Consider the following 12949-nt stretch of genomic DNA (forward strand, 5'->3'; position numbering starts at 1 on the left):
GAAAGTACATTTTGTCCCCAATGACTGATTGCGGTAGATGGTAGTAGATAGATAGTACCGGGCGAAATGGTTCAAACATGCGCCCATCCATTCGCAACGATGACTTGCATTTCATTGATCAGGCAGAACTCCCCATTCTCCCCGCGCGACCCTGTCGGGTCCTCGGCCTCCCATGCGCGCACCCGCTGCATGACGCGCCAGACCTTGATCCGGTCCGTCGTGAACCATCGTCGGAGACGGTTCTCCCAGACGCGGGAGTATGATCCTTCTCGCTGCTGGTTTTGTACCGCCTCGTAGGCCTTCCCGCTGTAGCCCACGCGCACCCGCGGGTTCAGCCAGACGCCCTTCTGCGCGCTGACTGGATTGTCCGCATGGATCAGGCAGCACTCTGACCCTTCGACGTGTCGCGTCGCGAGACTGTCGGCAATGCCGCGGAAGCGCAGCGGGTGCGCTTCGTCGTAGAATGGCGCGGCATCCATGATCACTGCTGGGGTTAGTCCATTGCATCTCAAGCTGGGGGAGGAGGAGATGTAGGAGACAGTTCACTGACCCATCCCGTTCCAGCAGCTCGCCACGGGAACGTCCTCCCCGCGCTGCAGCGCCTCTCGTGACTGCCGTCCACGAAAATATGGCCATGTCTGCATCACCGCCTCGTGGCCTTCACTGTCGCGCAGGGCAAAGGTATCGTAGAACAACGGCGGGTGCGCAAAGTCGAGCGCGCATGCGGCCGCATATTCGCCATTGTTTGTTGCGAAGAGTTCAAAAAAGTCCTCATTCTGTTTTTGTTTGGTTTGCGGTGTTAGCCTCCGGCGACAAGAACTTTTACTTGAGATTTTAGGAGACTCTACACTGCTCATACAGTAAACACCACATCATTTAGAAACAATATCCGATCAAACCGCTGCTCCAACCGTTCCAGCGGCTGGAGACTTAGATTCCGCTGCCTCGATAAAAACGGAATCCGACGTAGCTCTCGCCTCCCTCGTGGTGTGTCGACCCACCCTTCCCCCGTACCTGCCGGGGGTCGGGAGATCTCATCCTCGTGCGTGGTCTTGTCCAGCACGATCCGGCGCGGGATTCCCCGCTGCTCCAGCTCCGCGTCGAGCTCCCGCAGCGCCGCCTTGCTGTCATCCCAGCTGCCACTCTCGTAGACGGAGACGAAGACGCGCTCGGGGCCCAGTGCCCTCGTGAGGTTGAGGATCGCGGCATTCCAGTGAGAGCGCAGAATGGCGGCGTTGTTCCAGTGGGTGCTGGCTATGAAGATGCGGTCGGTGTTTGTCTTCGCTGTCGTTGAGGGTTCGCTGCGCGATGATCCGGGATGGGAGAGCTCATGGTGGACACGTGTGTAATCGATGAGCAACACGAAGAGCGCCACGATCAGAATGCGCAGCACATGGACGCGCTGTCGTCTAGCCCGTAGAATGGGGCTGGACTTGGGCATGGTCGATTGCAGGCATTGGGGAGATATCGCCGCCGGCACGGTTCAATCGGTCAGTACGGAGTAACTGCCCTTCTAAATATTACCAAGGCTCGTCGTTGTCCGCGCGAATCTGCCTGACAATTCAATCAATCCATCACCAATGCCCAATCTCCATTGAGCTCCCAATCGATTCTGTCCCTGAAGCGACTCAAGAAAGAAATAAAAAGTAATCCCCAAAAGTACAAACCTAGCCGGAGTTACTAGATTGGGAGATTTCCGAAAAAGGTAAGGTCATTATCCACCAAATCCCGTGAGACCATTAAGTAAGCCGGCTCTGCTTCCCCGGATTTCCAGCTTCATGATTACCCAGTTTGGCTAAGAGTCAGCCATCCATATTCTTAATCCTTGTCCATGGCCGTGGCTCATTCTCAACACCAGCTCCCACGCCATGGCTCACGCGTCTGACGACCGTGCTGCCGTCGAGGCCCCCCTTCTCAGAGAGTCTGCCGAGTTCCAGGAGGAAGTCGAATCCCCCGAGCCCTCCCATGGCTCCCTGTTCGTCTGGTCGCTGACCTTCACCGCCGGTCTCAGCGGTCTGCTTTTTGGATACGAGTGAGCAGAACCAACTGGATATTATACTGTGAGTGCTTCTCCTTTGCTGACCCTGAGGAACTGTACCAAAAGCACCGGCGTCATCTCTGCGACCCTCGTTTCCATCGGCTCCGACCTCTCCAACCGCCCTCTGACCACTTTGGACAAGAGCCTGATCACCTCGTGCACCAGTTTGTTTGCACTCGTTGCGAGCCCTCTGGCCGGCGTTCTCGCTGATCGCGCCGGACGCAAACATGTGATCCTCGTCGCAGACGGCCTGTTCGCCTTTGGCTCCTTGCTGATGGCCTACACCTCCACCGTCGCCGGCATGATCGCCGGCCGGAGTGCCGTTGGTCTGGCGGTGGGTGCGGCCAGCATGGTTTCTCCTTTGTACGTGTTCCGTGGTTCTCTCCGAGTCATTCTAAGGCTGAACAACCTGCTGACAACACCAGATACATCTCGGAACTGGCCCCCTCTGAGATCCGAGGAAGGCTGGTCACCATCCTCAGTCTGTTCATCACCGGCGGCCAAGTCGTTGCCTACGTGATTGGCTGGCTGTTCTCGACCATGCCGGGAGGATGGAGATGGATGGTCGGGCTGGGAACGGTGCCCACGGTGTTCCAGCTGGGCATCCTCCTCTTCCTGCCCGAGTCAGCGCGCTGGCTGGTCCGGGCAGACCGTGCGGATGAAGCCAAGGCCGTCTTGGTTCGAATTTTTGGTGGCAACCGCCGCGCGGAACAGCGCGCCAAGATGGTGCTGCGGGATATCGAGCGCGAGGTGGCGGAGGAAAGCGAGGAGATGGGCACCAAATTGGACGAGACGTGGTACCAGCGCTCGTGGCACACGCTGTCCGAGCTCCTGCGGGTGGGCGGCAATCGGCGGGCGCTGATCATCGCCATGATGCTGCAAGGTCTGCAGCAGCTCTGCGGGTTCAACAGCCTGATGTACTTTTCGGCGACCATCTTCGCATCACTGCACTTTTCATCGCCAACGCTGACCTCGCTGACTGTCGCCGTGACAAATTTCTGTTTCACACTGCTTGCGTTCTCCGTGATTGACCGCATCGGCCGCCGCCGGATCTTGCTGTACTCGGTCCCGTTCATGGTCGTTGCGCTGATGTGCTGCGCGCTGGCATTCTTCCGTCTGGAGAAGATCCCCTCGGGCACGCCCCAGATCGGCCGTCGTGCCGATGATAACGGCGGCGGCGGCGGCGATGACAACGACAACGCCGCCGCCGACTCGTCAATGCCCATCGTCATCCTCATCTCGATGACGCTCTACGTGGCCGCGTACGCAACGGGTCTCGGCAACGTGCCGTGGCAGCAGTCGGAGTTGTTCCCGCTGTCGGTCCGCTCGCTGGGCTCTGCGTTTGCAACGGCGACCAACTGGGGGTCCAACTTCATCGTTGGACTGACGTTCCTGCCGATGATGGAGCTGTTGTCGCCCGGGTGGACGTTTGTCTCGTACGCGGCGGTCTGTGCGGTTGGCTGGGTGTGCATCTATTTCATCTATCCGGAGATGAGCGGGATGGGCCTGGAGGAAGTCAAGGGGTTGCTGAGTGATGGATGGGGCGTGGAGGAGAGCCTGCGGCGGAGGCGAGAGCGGGAGAACAGGTGACATTTGCTTTTTGGATAGTCGTAGTTAATGGTCTGAATCGATTTCATTTATATTTTCTAATTTCCTTGAACGTGTAGAGAAGATTTGTATTAGGAGAATGAGAAAAAAGAACAAATCATACACAGTCGTTCATTCTTCGATATCCTTGACCTTCTCCCACTGCCCCTTGAGGTTCTCCTTCCACAGCGTGACCTTGTTATCGGCGCCGCTCACGGCCAGGATATTCCCGCTCAGACTCCAGCTGACGCGCCAGACGACGGCATCGAACTCGAGCACCGTGCTGTTCCACTGGCCCGGTGTGGCGGCGTCCGACGTCCAAATGCGCACCGTCTTGTCCTGCGACGCGGACGCGATGTACGACTTGGACAGGATGCTGGGCGACCACGCCACGTCGCGGACCCAGTCCGTGTGGCCCTCGAGGGTTTGCACGGGGTTGTAGGTTTTGGATTCTTGGCTGTATCCCTATTTTTTCAGCCGATATCTTCGGTAGTAGTTTCAGGGGGTTGGGTGAGGCAATACCTGAATTCCCAGATCTTGACCAGATTGTCACTCCCTCCCGTGACAAACTTCCGCTGCTGCCCTTGCCCCGGCGTCGCGCTGACAAGACTGCCCGGTGCGGCGGCGGGAGCCCAGCTGACGGCGTTGACGCCCATGCCGTGCGCGTGGAAGAGCTGATGCGTCCAGCTGTTATCGCGGAACTCGAGCACGCTGACGTTGCCGTCCGACGAGGCGCAGGCGAGTAGGCAGCCGCTCTCGTGCGGCGCCCACGACACCATGTTGACGGACGCGGTGTGCAGCGAAAAGTCAAAGACTTTACTCCACGAGCTGCCCGAGACAGTCGGCGCACCGGACGATTGCTCCCGCCAGATTAGAACTTTGCCGTCGTAGGACGAGGATGCGAGGATCGTGCCGAATTTGGGGTGTGCCTAAACATTGCCAGAGATTAGCCGAGTTGAGAGAGAAGAAAAAATCCCGCCATCAACCGGCCATACCCATGCCACACACCATACTGCCCCTTCATGACTGCAGAGCCATATCAGCTACGAATTCACTCCCCGCTATCGCAATCCTCATCTGCCTGTCAAGTGGTGTTATACCCCTTTAATGTCTCGACCAGTCGATGCGTTTCCCCTTCAATCTCGAAGATCTTGATCGTCTTGTCGGAGGAACAGGTCGCGAGCCGTCGGCCGTAGTAATCCAGGCTCGCATCGTGCTGAATAGTACATTCTTAGCGAGTGTCCCCCGGAAGATTCTGATCGACCTACGATCATGTCATCATGGCCGGAGTTGGAGATGACTTGCGCCTGGTAGAATGGTCAGCGGTGTTTGCAGAGAAGGAACGACAAACTAACCATGATTGCGACTCTAAAAAAGACCTTAGTCCGGTGTCAAAACACTCACACGACTCTCCAATTGTTTCCTCCGCTTGAGAGTCGTTGCTGCGAGTGCTGCGGTTGTCTAGACTTAGGACAGCTCACCCAAAAGCACCTACCTATGGATGCCAAGACCGTGTACGGAGTACCTACTTTTTAGGAAACTTGTCTGCCTGAAACCTCAGGCAACATTCACATTGATTATCTTATCGATTCCCCGCGGAGAGTTGTACTGACCTCGGTTCGATACTAATACCCAAGACATTGTACTCTTGAATCGCTCTAGATCTTCATCTTCCGCCACAATCTCATCCGTTCATCTGTGAGTTTGTCTCGTTGTATACTATATGATTCTTTCGACCGATACATATCCGAGCCTGGTGTCAACCGTCTAGTCCCTCGCCACCACCATCCGGAAGACTGTCATCATGGCCGACGCTGTCTGCGGCCCGTCAAATCCGCTCCAAAACCTCCAAAAGCACACCTCTGCTGATCGGACGCTTCAGCAGGACCGGCTGGTGAACCGTCAATCTCCCGCTCAAGTTTGTTTTGGCCGCTGATCAAGACGGATTCATACTGACAGTACTTAGGGCTTCCGATCACAAAATCCCAATGCAGGCGCCTTGGATGCGGAATTCGAAGCATTCGAACAGGGTTTTACGAATCATCCCAATCCCCAATTCCAACAACCCGGTCCCTTCGCTCCTCCCAGTCATGCTCCTCAACAAGCGTTCTCCGCCAACGCCGCGGACTGGGCGGCCGACTTTCAGAAACTACAAATATCCGGGCCGGCACCTATGCCGCAGCAACAATTTCAGCCAGCAGCAAATCAAGGCTGGCAGAGTGAGTTTATTCAACAGGAGAAAATGGTTTCGCAACAACAACAACAACAACAAGCACACCAACGATATGAGCAAGTCCATCGAGCCTTTCCATCATCTCCATTCAGCTACCAGACACCATTGGGAATGGTACCGACTGGGCAGAACGTCATCCAAAACGAGCCTCAGACGAAGCAAGAGGCCTTCGACGAGTCGGCATTCGAAGCGGCTTTCAATCAAGCCGAGCAGGAGATGAAGCGGCAACTGGAAGTACAACAACGTTCTCAAAGCGAATCAGAAGAGCAGGCGGCAGAAATTCAAGATCACGGCACAGATACCACGCAAAGACGACCGTCAACGGCGGAGCGAATTCGCATCGGCTCTGACCTGATTGACGACAAGACCGAAGACGGCCAGCCTCGGCGGGATGACCCGGACGAACTCGCGCGCACTGCGGGGCGAATCCTCGACAGGGTCAGCCACGACCAGAGCCAAAAGTTCAAGGAGAGCCAGTTTTTTGCTCTGATGCGCCGGATCCGCGACCGAGAGGTGCAGCTCGAGGGCGATGAGTTCCGTGAAGTCAGTCCCCAGTAGAAACTCTACGGGTGAACAAGTTCTTTTTCTTTGTACCTGTCAGATGGCCGTAGTGTTCGATAGACGGTTCAGCTGACTACGGTAGACTCCGCAGCCGCTGCATCCTGGTGGACGGGGGTACCCGGGACGCTATCATGATTGACTGGAGGGTGAGTGGTGACGGCGGCGCGGTTTCCAGTCCAGATTGATAACCTCATAGATGCAATAGGCCATTGATATATATACTGGGGGTTCTCAATAGGCCATTTATTGAACATCTCGCATGATGAAACCAGGCCTGCCAGCCAGCACCGTCGAATCAGAAAGTCAGCGCATGTCCATATGTTCACGTGACTCTACTTCAACCCTATTCATGCAGGCCTATTGATGCCCGCCAGTGGAAATCAATCGCCCATTCAGCCCTGTGCTACCTATTGTCTCCGCAGGCGCTTTTCCGGATGCAGCCATTCATGTCCAAGCTGACAATGGGGGAAGTGTCCGGAGGGTAAATCTGTTCGCTGCAGGGATTGCATGTGCACGGCTCGCATTGCGGTTGGTGTTGCACATAATGCGCAGCGGGAACGTTGGCCTTATTGAGATTGATGGCTGATTCAATCAATGAAAGAAGGCAAAAATGGTCGGCTTGCCAGCGTCGTTATGCTCTGTTGAGGGAATGTAGTGAGTGATAATAAAGTAGAATCATTGTCGACTGGGCATGTTGGTACTATTTAAGAACATCCAAATATCGCTGCTTCCGCAGTTTCTGCATGCTGTCGCTGTTGCTTTGCTCACCCGTGCCAGCATTACTGTATACATCTGTGTGACGAGTGGGTGCTTTTGTATTAGACGTCAGAGATGCTTCCACCATCCGATCCCCTGTCCCATCCCGATCAAAAGCTCCTTCTACTCCTCCAGGAGCTTCAGCGCCAACGTACCAGGTCCGGGTCCGAGCGGCCGTTGTACGTCGCGGCACCAACGAGGGCCACGACGACAACAGCCGCACGGCCGCCCTTCATTCAAAGCGCACAGAATGCCAACGCCAGTATCTCCGTCGACGACGATGATGACTACTGCGGTGGCGATGACTCGCCCAACACAAACGCCGCAATCACCATCCAGATCGACGCCTCAATCAGCATCATCGGCGACCGGAATGTCATCACCATTCCACCGGTCAACGTCGCCGACAACAGCAGCCGCAGTGGCAGCAAGACTTCCTCGCAGAATGCGGGTGAGGAAAACAACAATGAAAATCAAAACAGTCATACGTCCGCAGCGCAGGCGCTCAACCACCTCCATGCCTTCCAGCGGACACGCTACGGGTTCTTCGCGGGGCTCATCACTGACGCGCTGCGGGATGCGCTGCCACAACTTACTGATAATAATAATAAAGCCCACGCGGCGGAAAATCTCGCGCGCATGGTGCACTTGGACGTGGATGCGGGCATTCGAGTCCGAGGATCCGGTAATGTCGTCTGCGCGGCGCCGCGGGTGCGAACTCCCCCCTCCGATGAGAAGAAGCAGATGTCGAGGGAGGTACCGCTTGGACGGCAGAAGAGAGCTAGTTCGGTAAGCAGAGAGTCATTTTCTGGGATGGACTCCGCTGATAATGAGTGCTAGGAGCCATTGGATCAGCGGGGCGAACAGAGGAAGATGCCGAGAATGATGTGATAATTGAAGATGATTTCAGAGATGGGAAGCCGGGGTATGCATTTCATGGCGTTGGAATTGGAGACCTGGGGAGTGATTAGGGTAGGATCTTGACAATCACAATGAAAGAATTGAATGCATGCTCATGAGGTGGTCTAAATCTCTTTCATAGTACTAGAGTGACCTGATCGGCTGCAGGGGTGTGCAAATAGTATAACTGATATTTACCCAGGTTATCGAGATCGTAATTATACTGTCACACGCCAACGCCCCGAGTACCATCAACCAGCTGGTCCAGATGCCCGACCACATCGACCTCATCTCCGGCCGCACGCCCTGATTCAGTGCATCCTCTGCCTCGTGGCTGTCGCTCCGCTTTGATCAGTCCGAATCAAACTGGCCACGGAGAGAGTATTCTCGAAAGCAAGACCGAACCCCAACTCGTCCCAACTTCACGCGCGCAAACCACACCCCAGTTCCCCAAACTCATGATCCCATCATTAGCCTAAATCACCGCCGTGACGACGCCTCCGACCTATCGTGTGGGCACGCCTCCCACGGCGCCCCTTGCTCCTGACGCGGAGGACTCCTGTTCCTACGACCTTCCGCCACCCCAGCCTCCCTTCTTCGAGGTTGCTGCCGCCGCCGTCTCCGCTCCCGCCTCCGCCTCCGCCTCCGCCTCTTCCTCGTCCCGCGCTTCTTCTCCCGGCCCGCCGCCATTCTCGTCCATCTACGAGTCCTCCGCTCCGGAACCCCCTGCCAACCGTTTCAAGGCGGCGGTGACTAAAACCACTGCTGCTGTCGACGACGACGATTCGGAGCAGCTCCCCACCCCCCCGGTCGTTGCGGATACCAAGGCCGCGCTTGACAGTGATTGCAAGGGCGAATCGTCAGGCAAATCTGCAGACGATCGAGAGCCCCCGCCGCCGTACACTGAAGGGTCGAGTCCGATAGAAGCATTCACCTACGTCATGGCTGCCGCCGGGGGTGCCGCCAGCATCATCACCCAGGTGCAGCAGGCCGGCGCGCCGCTCAACACATTGGGAGGTATGTTGCCCAGTCCTCCATTTCTACAAGCCGTGTATGCTTACTGGGCGGGTCTGTAGATGTGAATGGCGAGTCGCATATCACGCTTGACCTGAGGTGAGTTGGGCCACGGGGTCGGGGAATGAATATCTGGATGCAGGCTGAATGCGCGCAGAGGTACTCGGTTTACCTTGTCTCGCGATGAGCTCCTCACGTTACCCGAGTTTGTGCTGCTCTCGCTCTTCCCGAATGGCTTGCTGCCAGACGGGCACATGGGTGGCTTCCACGAGGGTGAAGTTTACTCGGTAGACGTGAGTCGATCGGATCGGTCTATTGAATAAGTTTAGTGCTAACCCTCGTAGTATGACCCCAATTCGCTGCAGTACATGCTTGACTTCTTCCGCGTCGTCGCGCAGTCGATCCCGTCAGCGTCACCGTCGCCATCAGGCTCTCCGGAGCTAGATGCCGCCGACTCATCCCAGAACTCGACGCGGGACATGCTGCAAGACCGCGCTGGCATCATCGTACTTCGGGAGGACCTGGACTTTTACGTAATCCCGCCGCGACCTGACATTGACCAAGCTGAGATGATCAAAGTCAAGCGTGCGGCGGGCCAGATCCTCCTTGGGCAGGATGGAATCTTTTCGGGCTTGCGGAAAAGTAACGAGCCCGGCAGCACGGAGCAGCATCTGATCGAGATGCTTACCGCGGGGTAAGTCCTCGTGCAGCAGGACTTGACTGACAGAACAGCTAAACTTTTTGACTTCCAGTGGCTTCAACCATGATGATAGATGGGGCCACCGGGCACCCGAGCCCAACAAGGCTGTCATTTGCAGCCTGGCCCTAGCCAAGCTCCGGACAGACATCAGGGGCGACCTCTCCAACAATGCATCCGTGGGCATGGCGCAGAAATTGCTGCTCTTTTGGCGAAAGCCGGCTCGGCGATGTTGGTGGGAGGGCGTCGAGCTGGAGAACGTGCCCGGAGTTGAGGGCAAACTCAAGGTATGGATTCGGAGAGTATGGACACTGGAAATGGTATGCATATCCTATTTCCAATACCCGAGTGAACTGCTTTTACTGATGCGTTCCTAGAGCGTCATTGGGCTACGATAGTTCTGCACTGGGTGCATTGCTTTGGACCCCGTCACGCATTGATTCATCCGTTGGTTCTTGCAGGATATCCCAAGCATTCAGCGTGACTTCGTCTTTTTTTTTTTTTTTTTTCCTTTTCTCTTGTGGTCGCATTGTCTTTCAGGGCAAGAATGGCGTCATTACTATTTGTCCGCTTTGGAAATGCTCACTGTCAGTGTATTTATTTTGGCTACCGATATACCTAGTACAGTTACATTCATGTTTTGAGCAATGCGTTGGCGACAGGGAACTTGTCAAGAACATGACCTTGAGAATGAGATCATTACATAATCGCAGCCGGAGACTTATCCGCATTATTGCTGATTGGTCAGAGCATGCACCACTATTTTCACGTGACTTGCCAAACTAGGGATAGGCACACGCCGAGCCAGAGCAAAAAGACGCGACAAAAACCGTGATCACGTCAATTCTGAGCGCATTTTTCTCTGGAAATCGTTGTTTGTGTTGGAGTTTGGAGTTTTACAATCAGACGGACTATTCAGAAGTACGAACGCACGACTGAGGCCCAGGTGGGGGGTTTGTTCTGCGGCCGGCGACCTTCGTTTGCCCAGATCTCAGCACCAGGGCTTCAAAGCTTACTAGCTCGAAGCTGCTGATGAACGGCGGGTGTACGACCCAGCTAGCGATGCGTTGACATTCCCCGCGACTCTCGACACATGCAGGAGGAACGACGGAAAAAGCAGGAGGGGAAGATGTCTCCCGTCCGGGGCTACATCACGTCCTACCCACCCCGGCTGCGCCATTACTCCAACGCGCTCCTCACTCCCGTCATCCCGCCGACGCAACCGGGGGCAACACGGACAACAAAACGCGGGACGACAGCGATCAATTACGCCGAGGATGGGTTTGACGATGACGATTTTGACGACAGCGAGGGCCCCCGCCGCCCAACGGGGCTGCGAAGTCGAAGAGAGGACTCGGCGGCCGACAGAGTACCGCTCTCAGAAAAAGTGGGCAAGGAAACCGACAGGCCGGTGGAGGTGCAGGGGATATTTCGAGACTGGATGGTGAAGCGATTGGTCAGACCACTGTAAGTATGATGTTTGTCTGGGGGGAACACCTTTTTCGCCCGTCCCCCCAGGATCGAACCAGGGGTACTGATTTGCTGTCCTGCTCTGCGGCCAGCTGTGCCGAACAGCTGTACATCCAGTCGCAATTGCCGCTGACGCTCATTCCCATCCGGATTGACCTGGAGGTCCCCGCGCACCAACCGGCGGAGCCGTTCCCGCTGCCCCGGATGGCAACGGATCCGGGAGTGAACGCGACGCTCCCGGCGTACCGGAAGCCGGACCCGGTCCCGGCGTATCGCATCAAAGACACGTTTTTGTGGAACCTGCACGAGGCGCTGTCGACGCCAGAGGAGTTTGCGACGACGTTCGTGCGGGACCTGGACCTACCGAACGCGCAGGCGACGGCGCAGGCCATCAGCACGCAGATCCGCCAGCAGTTGGAGGAGTATGCGGGCGTGGCGCTGCACGATCTCTTCCAGAGCTCGCACGGGAAGCAACCGGGTCCAACAGCTACAACGGGATCAGCAGCGGGAACCGGCGGGAGGACATCGAGGGCCGTCTCGACAACTCCAGCAGCAGCGGCGGCGGCGGTCACATCCACGGCCACGACCACGGCCGTCGCGACGCCAGAAAGCTCGACAGGTCCGCAACAAGGAGCGACGACGGTGGCCAACGCGTCGCTCGTGGTAGATGATGAGGGAGACGACCCCACGCTGAACCCGGACGACACGTACCGGTGCATCATCAACCTCAACATCAACCTCCAGAACAAACTGTACACGGACAAGTTCGAGTGGTCGCTGCTGCATCCGCCGGGGGTGGCGGAGGAGTTTGCGCGGGTGACATGTGCGGACCTGGGCCTTCCGGGGGAATGGGCGGGCGCAATTGCGCACGGGATCTACGAGGCGGTGCTGAAGCTGAAAAAGGAGGTGTGCGAGAGCGGCGCGATGGTGGTAACCAGCGGCGCATACACGTCATCTTACGGGCCCGAAATCGACAACATGGCCGCCAACGGCGCCGAGGCCGGCTGGCGATACGACCCGGACACCCTCGCCGACGAGTGGGAACCCAAGGTCGAAACCCTATCCAAGGAAGAAATCGAGAAGCGCGAGGGAGACCGCGAGCGGCAAATCCGTCGCCTTCGCCGCGAAACCGCCCGCTTCTCGTCGACCGCCGGCTTGGCCCAGCAGCAACAGCAGCAGGACGATGATTACCACCATCACGCCGCCGGCCGCACAACCCGCCGAAAGCGCCGCCTTCGTAGTCTCAGCCCGTCCGCCGCAACGCCGGGTGCTCGGGGAACACCGGATACCTCGGGCTACGGCGGTGGCGGCGGGCAGCTTACCGACTGGTACGTTCCATTACTTCCTTTTCCCTCTTGTCTACATTAACACTAAAAAAAACAATAGGGAACGCCAATCCTGGCGCTGTTCAAACTGTCAGGTCTGGGGCTCAGCCGTGTGGAATGTCCGGGATGGTCCTGCTGGACCAAAGGTTGGTCAAAACCTTCCCTTTCCCCACAAAATCTCCTCAATTGACAAGACGAACGACAATGCTAACCGCGCGTTTTTTTTTTCGTTGTAGACACTCTGCCATAATTGCGGCTTTCTCTACGAACGGGATCGGATTCTTCCGGAGTGGTCCAAGGATTTGCATCGACATGATGTTCCGCTGGGTCGATGATCTCTGTCTCTCTCTCTCTCTTTCTTTGACTTG

The 12949-nt window shown here is 56.6% G+C and overlaps 7 protein-coding genes across 7 annotated transcripts; 5 read left to right on the top strand and 2 right to left on the bottom strand.

The window, feature by feature from the left end:
• Positions 1 to 71: 71 nt before the first annotated feature.
• Positions 72 to 1441, bottom strand: VTN31DRAFT_867 (uncharacterized protein; the record flags this gene model as incomplete). The annotated part of the gene is made up of 3 exons (XM_069408418.1): positions 72 to 484; positions 551 to 776; positions 860 to 1441. 3 exons carry the CDS (start codon positions 1439 to 1441, stop codon positions 72 to 74), a joined length of 1221 nt encoding a protein of 406 aa, XP_069263723.1.
• Positions 1442 to 1868: 427 nt separating this feature from the next.
• VTN31DRAFT_868 (uncharacterized protein) lies at positions 1869 to 3628 on the top strand (the record flags this gene model as incomplete). The annotated part of the gene is made up of 3 exons (XM_069408419.1): positions 1869 to 2032; positions 2105 to 2401; positions 2464 to 3628. 3 exons carry the CDS (start codon positions 1869 to 1871, stop codon positions 3626 to 3628), a joined length of 1626 nt encoding a protein of 541 aa, XP_069263724.1.
• Positions 3629 to 3757: 129 nt separating this feature from the next.
• Positions 3758 to 4983, bottom strand: VTN31DRAFT_869 (uncharacterized protein; the record flags this gene model as incomplete). Its single annotated transcript, XM_069408420.1, has 6 exons — positions 3758 to 4082; positions 4148 to 4554; positions 4621 to 4651; positions 4726 to 4841; positions 4894 to 4932; positions 4981 to 4983. The coding sequence occupies 6 exons, from the start codon at positions 4981 to 4983 to the stop codon at positions 3758 to 3760; spliced, it is 921 nt and encodes a 306-aa protein (XP_069263725.1).
• Positions 4984 to 5429: 446 nt separating this feature from the next.
• VTN31DRAFT_870 (uncharacterized protein) lies at positions 5430 to 6416 on the top strand (the record flags this gene model as incomplete). The annotated part of the gene is made up of 2 exons (XM_069408422.1): positions 5430 to 5543; positions 5592 to 6416. 2 exons carry the CDS (start codon positions 5430 to 5432, stop codon positions 6414 to 6416), a joined length of 939 nt encoding a protein of 312 aa, XP_069263726.1.
• Positions 6417 to 7110: 694 nt separating this feature from the next.
• VTN31DRAFT_871 (uncharacterized protein) lies at positions 7111 to 7968 on the top strand (the record flags this gene model as incomplete). Its single annotated transcript, XM_069408423.1, has 1 exon — positions 7111 to 7968. One exon carries the CDS (start codon positions 7111 to 7113, stop codon positions 7966 to 7968), a length of 858 nt encoding a protein of 285 aa, XP_069263727.1.
• A 1048-nt stretch (positions 7969 to 9016) lies between these two features.
• On the top strand, positions 9017 to 10184 carry VTN31DRAFT_872 (uncharacterized protein; the record flags this gene model as incomplete). The annotated part of the gene is made up of 6 exons (XM_069408424.1): positions 9017 to 9092; positions 9152 to 9188; positions 9247 to 9382; positions 9434 to 9783; positions 9842 to 10106; positions 10164 to 10184. 6 exons carry the CDS (start codon positions 9017 to 9019, stop codon positions 10182 to 10184), a joined length of 885 nt encoding a protein of 294 aa, XP_069263728.1.
• Positions 10185 to 10879: 695 nt separating this feature from the next.
• Positions 10880 to 12916, top strand: VTN31DRAFT_873 (uncharacterized protein; the record flags this gene model as incomplete). Its single annotated transcript, XM_069408425.1, has 4 exons — positions 10880 to 11253; positions 11349 to 12584; positions 12643 to 12727; positions 12818 to 12916. The coding sequence occupies 4 exons, from the start codon at positions 10880 to 10882 to the stop codon at positions 12914 to 12916; spliced, it is 1794 nt and encodes a 597-aa protein (XP_069263729.1).
• Between the last annotated feature and the right edge of the window lie 33 nt (positions 12917 to 12949).

Source organism: Thermomyces dupontii (genome assembly GCF_041956625.1).
Source record: "Thermomyces dupontii strain NRRL 2155 unplaced genomic scaffold VTN31scaffold_1, whole genome shotgun sequence".
Classification (NCBI taxonomy): Eukaryota; Fungi; Ascomycota; class Eurotiomycetes; order Eurotiales; family Trichocomaceae; genus Thermomyces; species Thermomyces dupontii.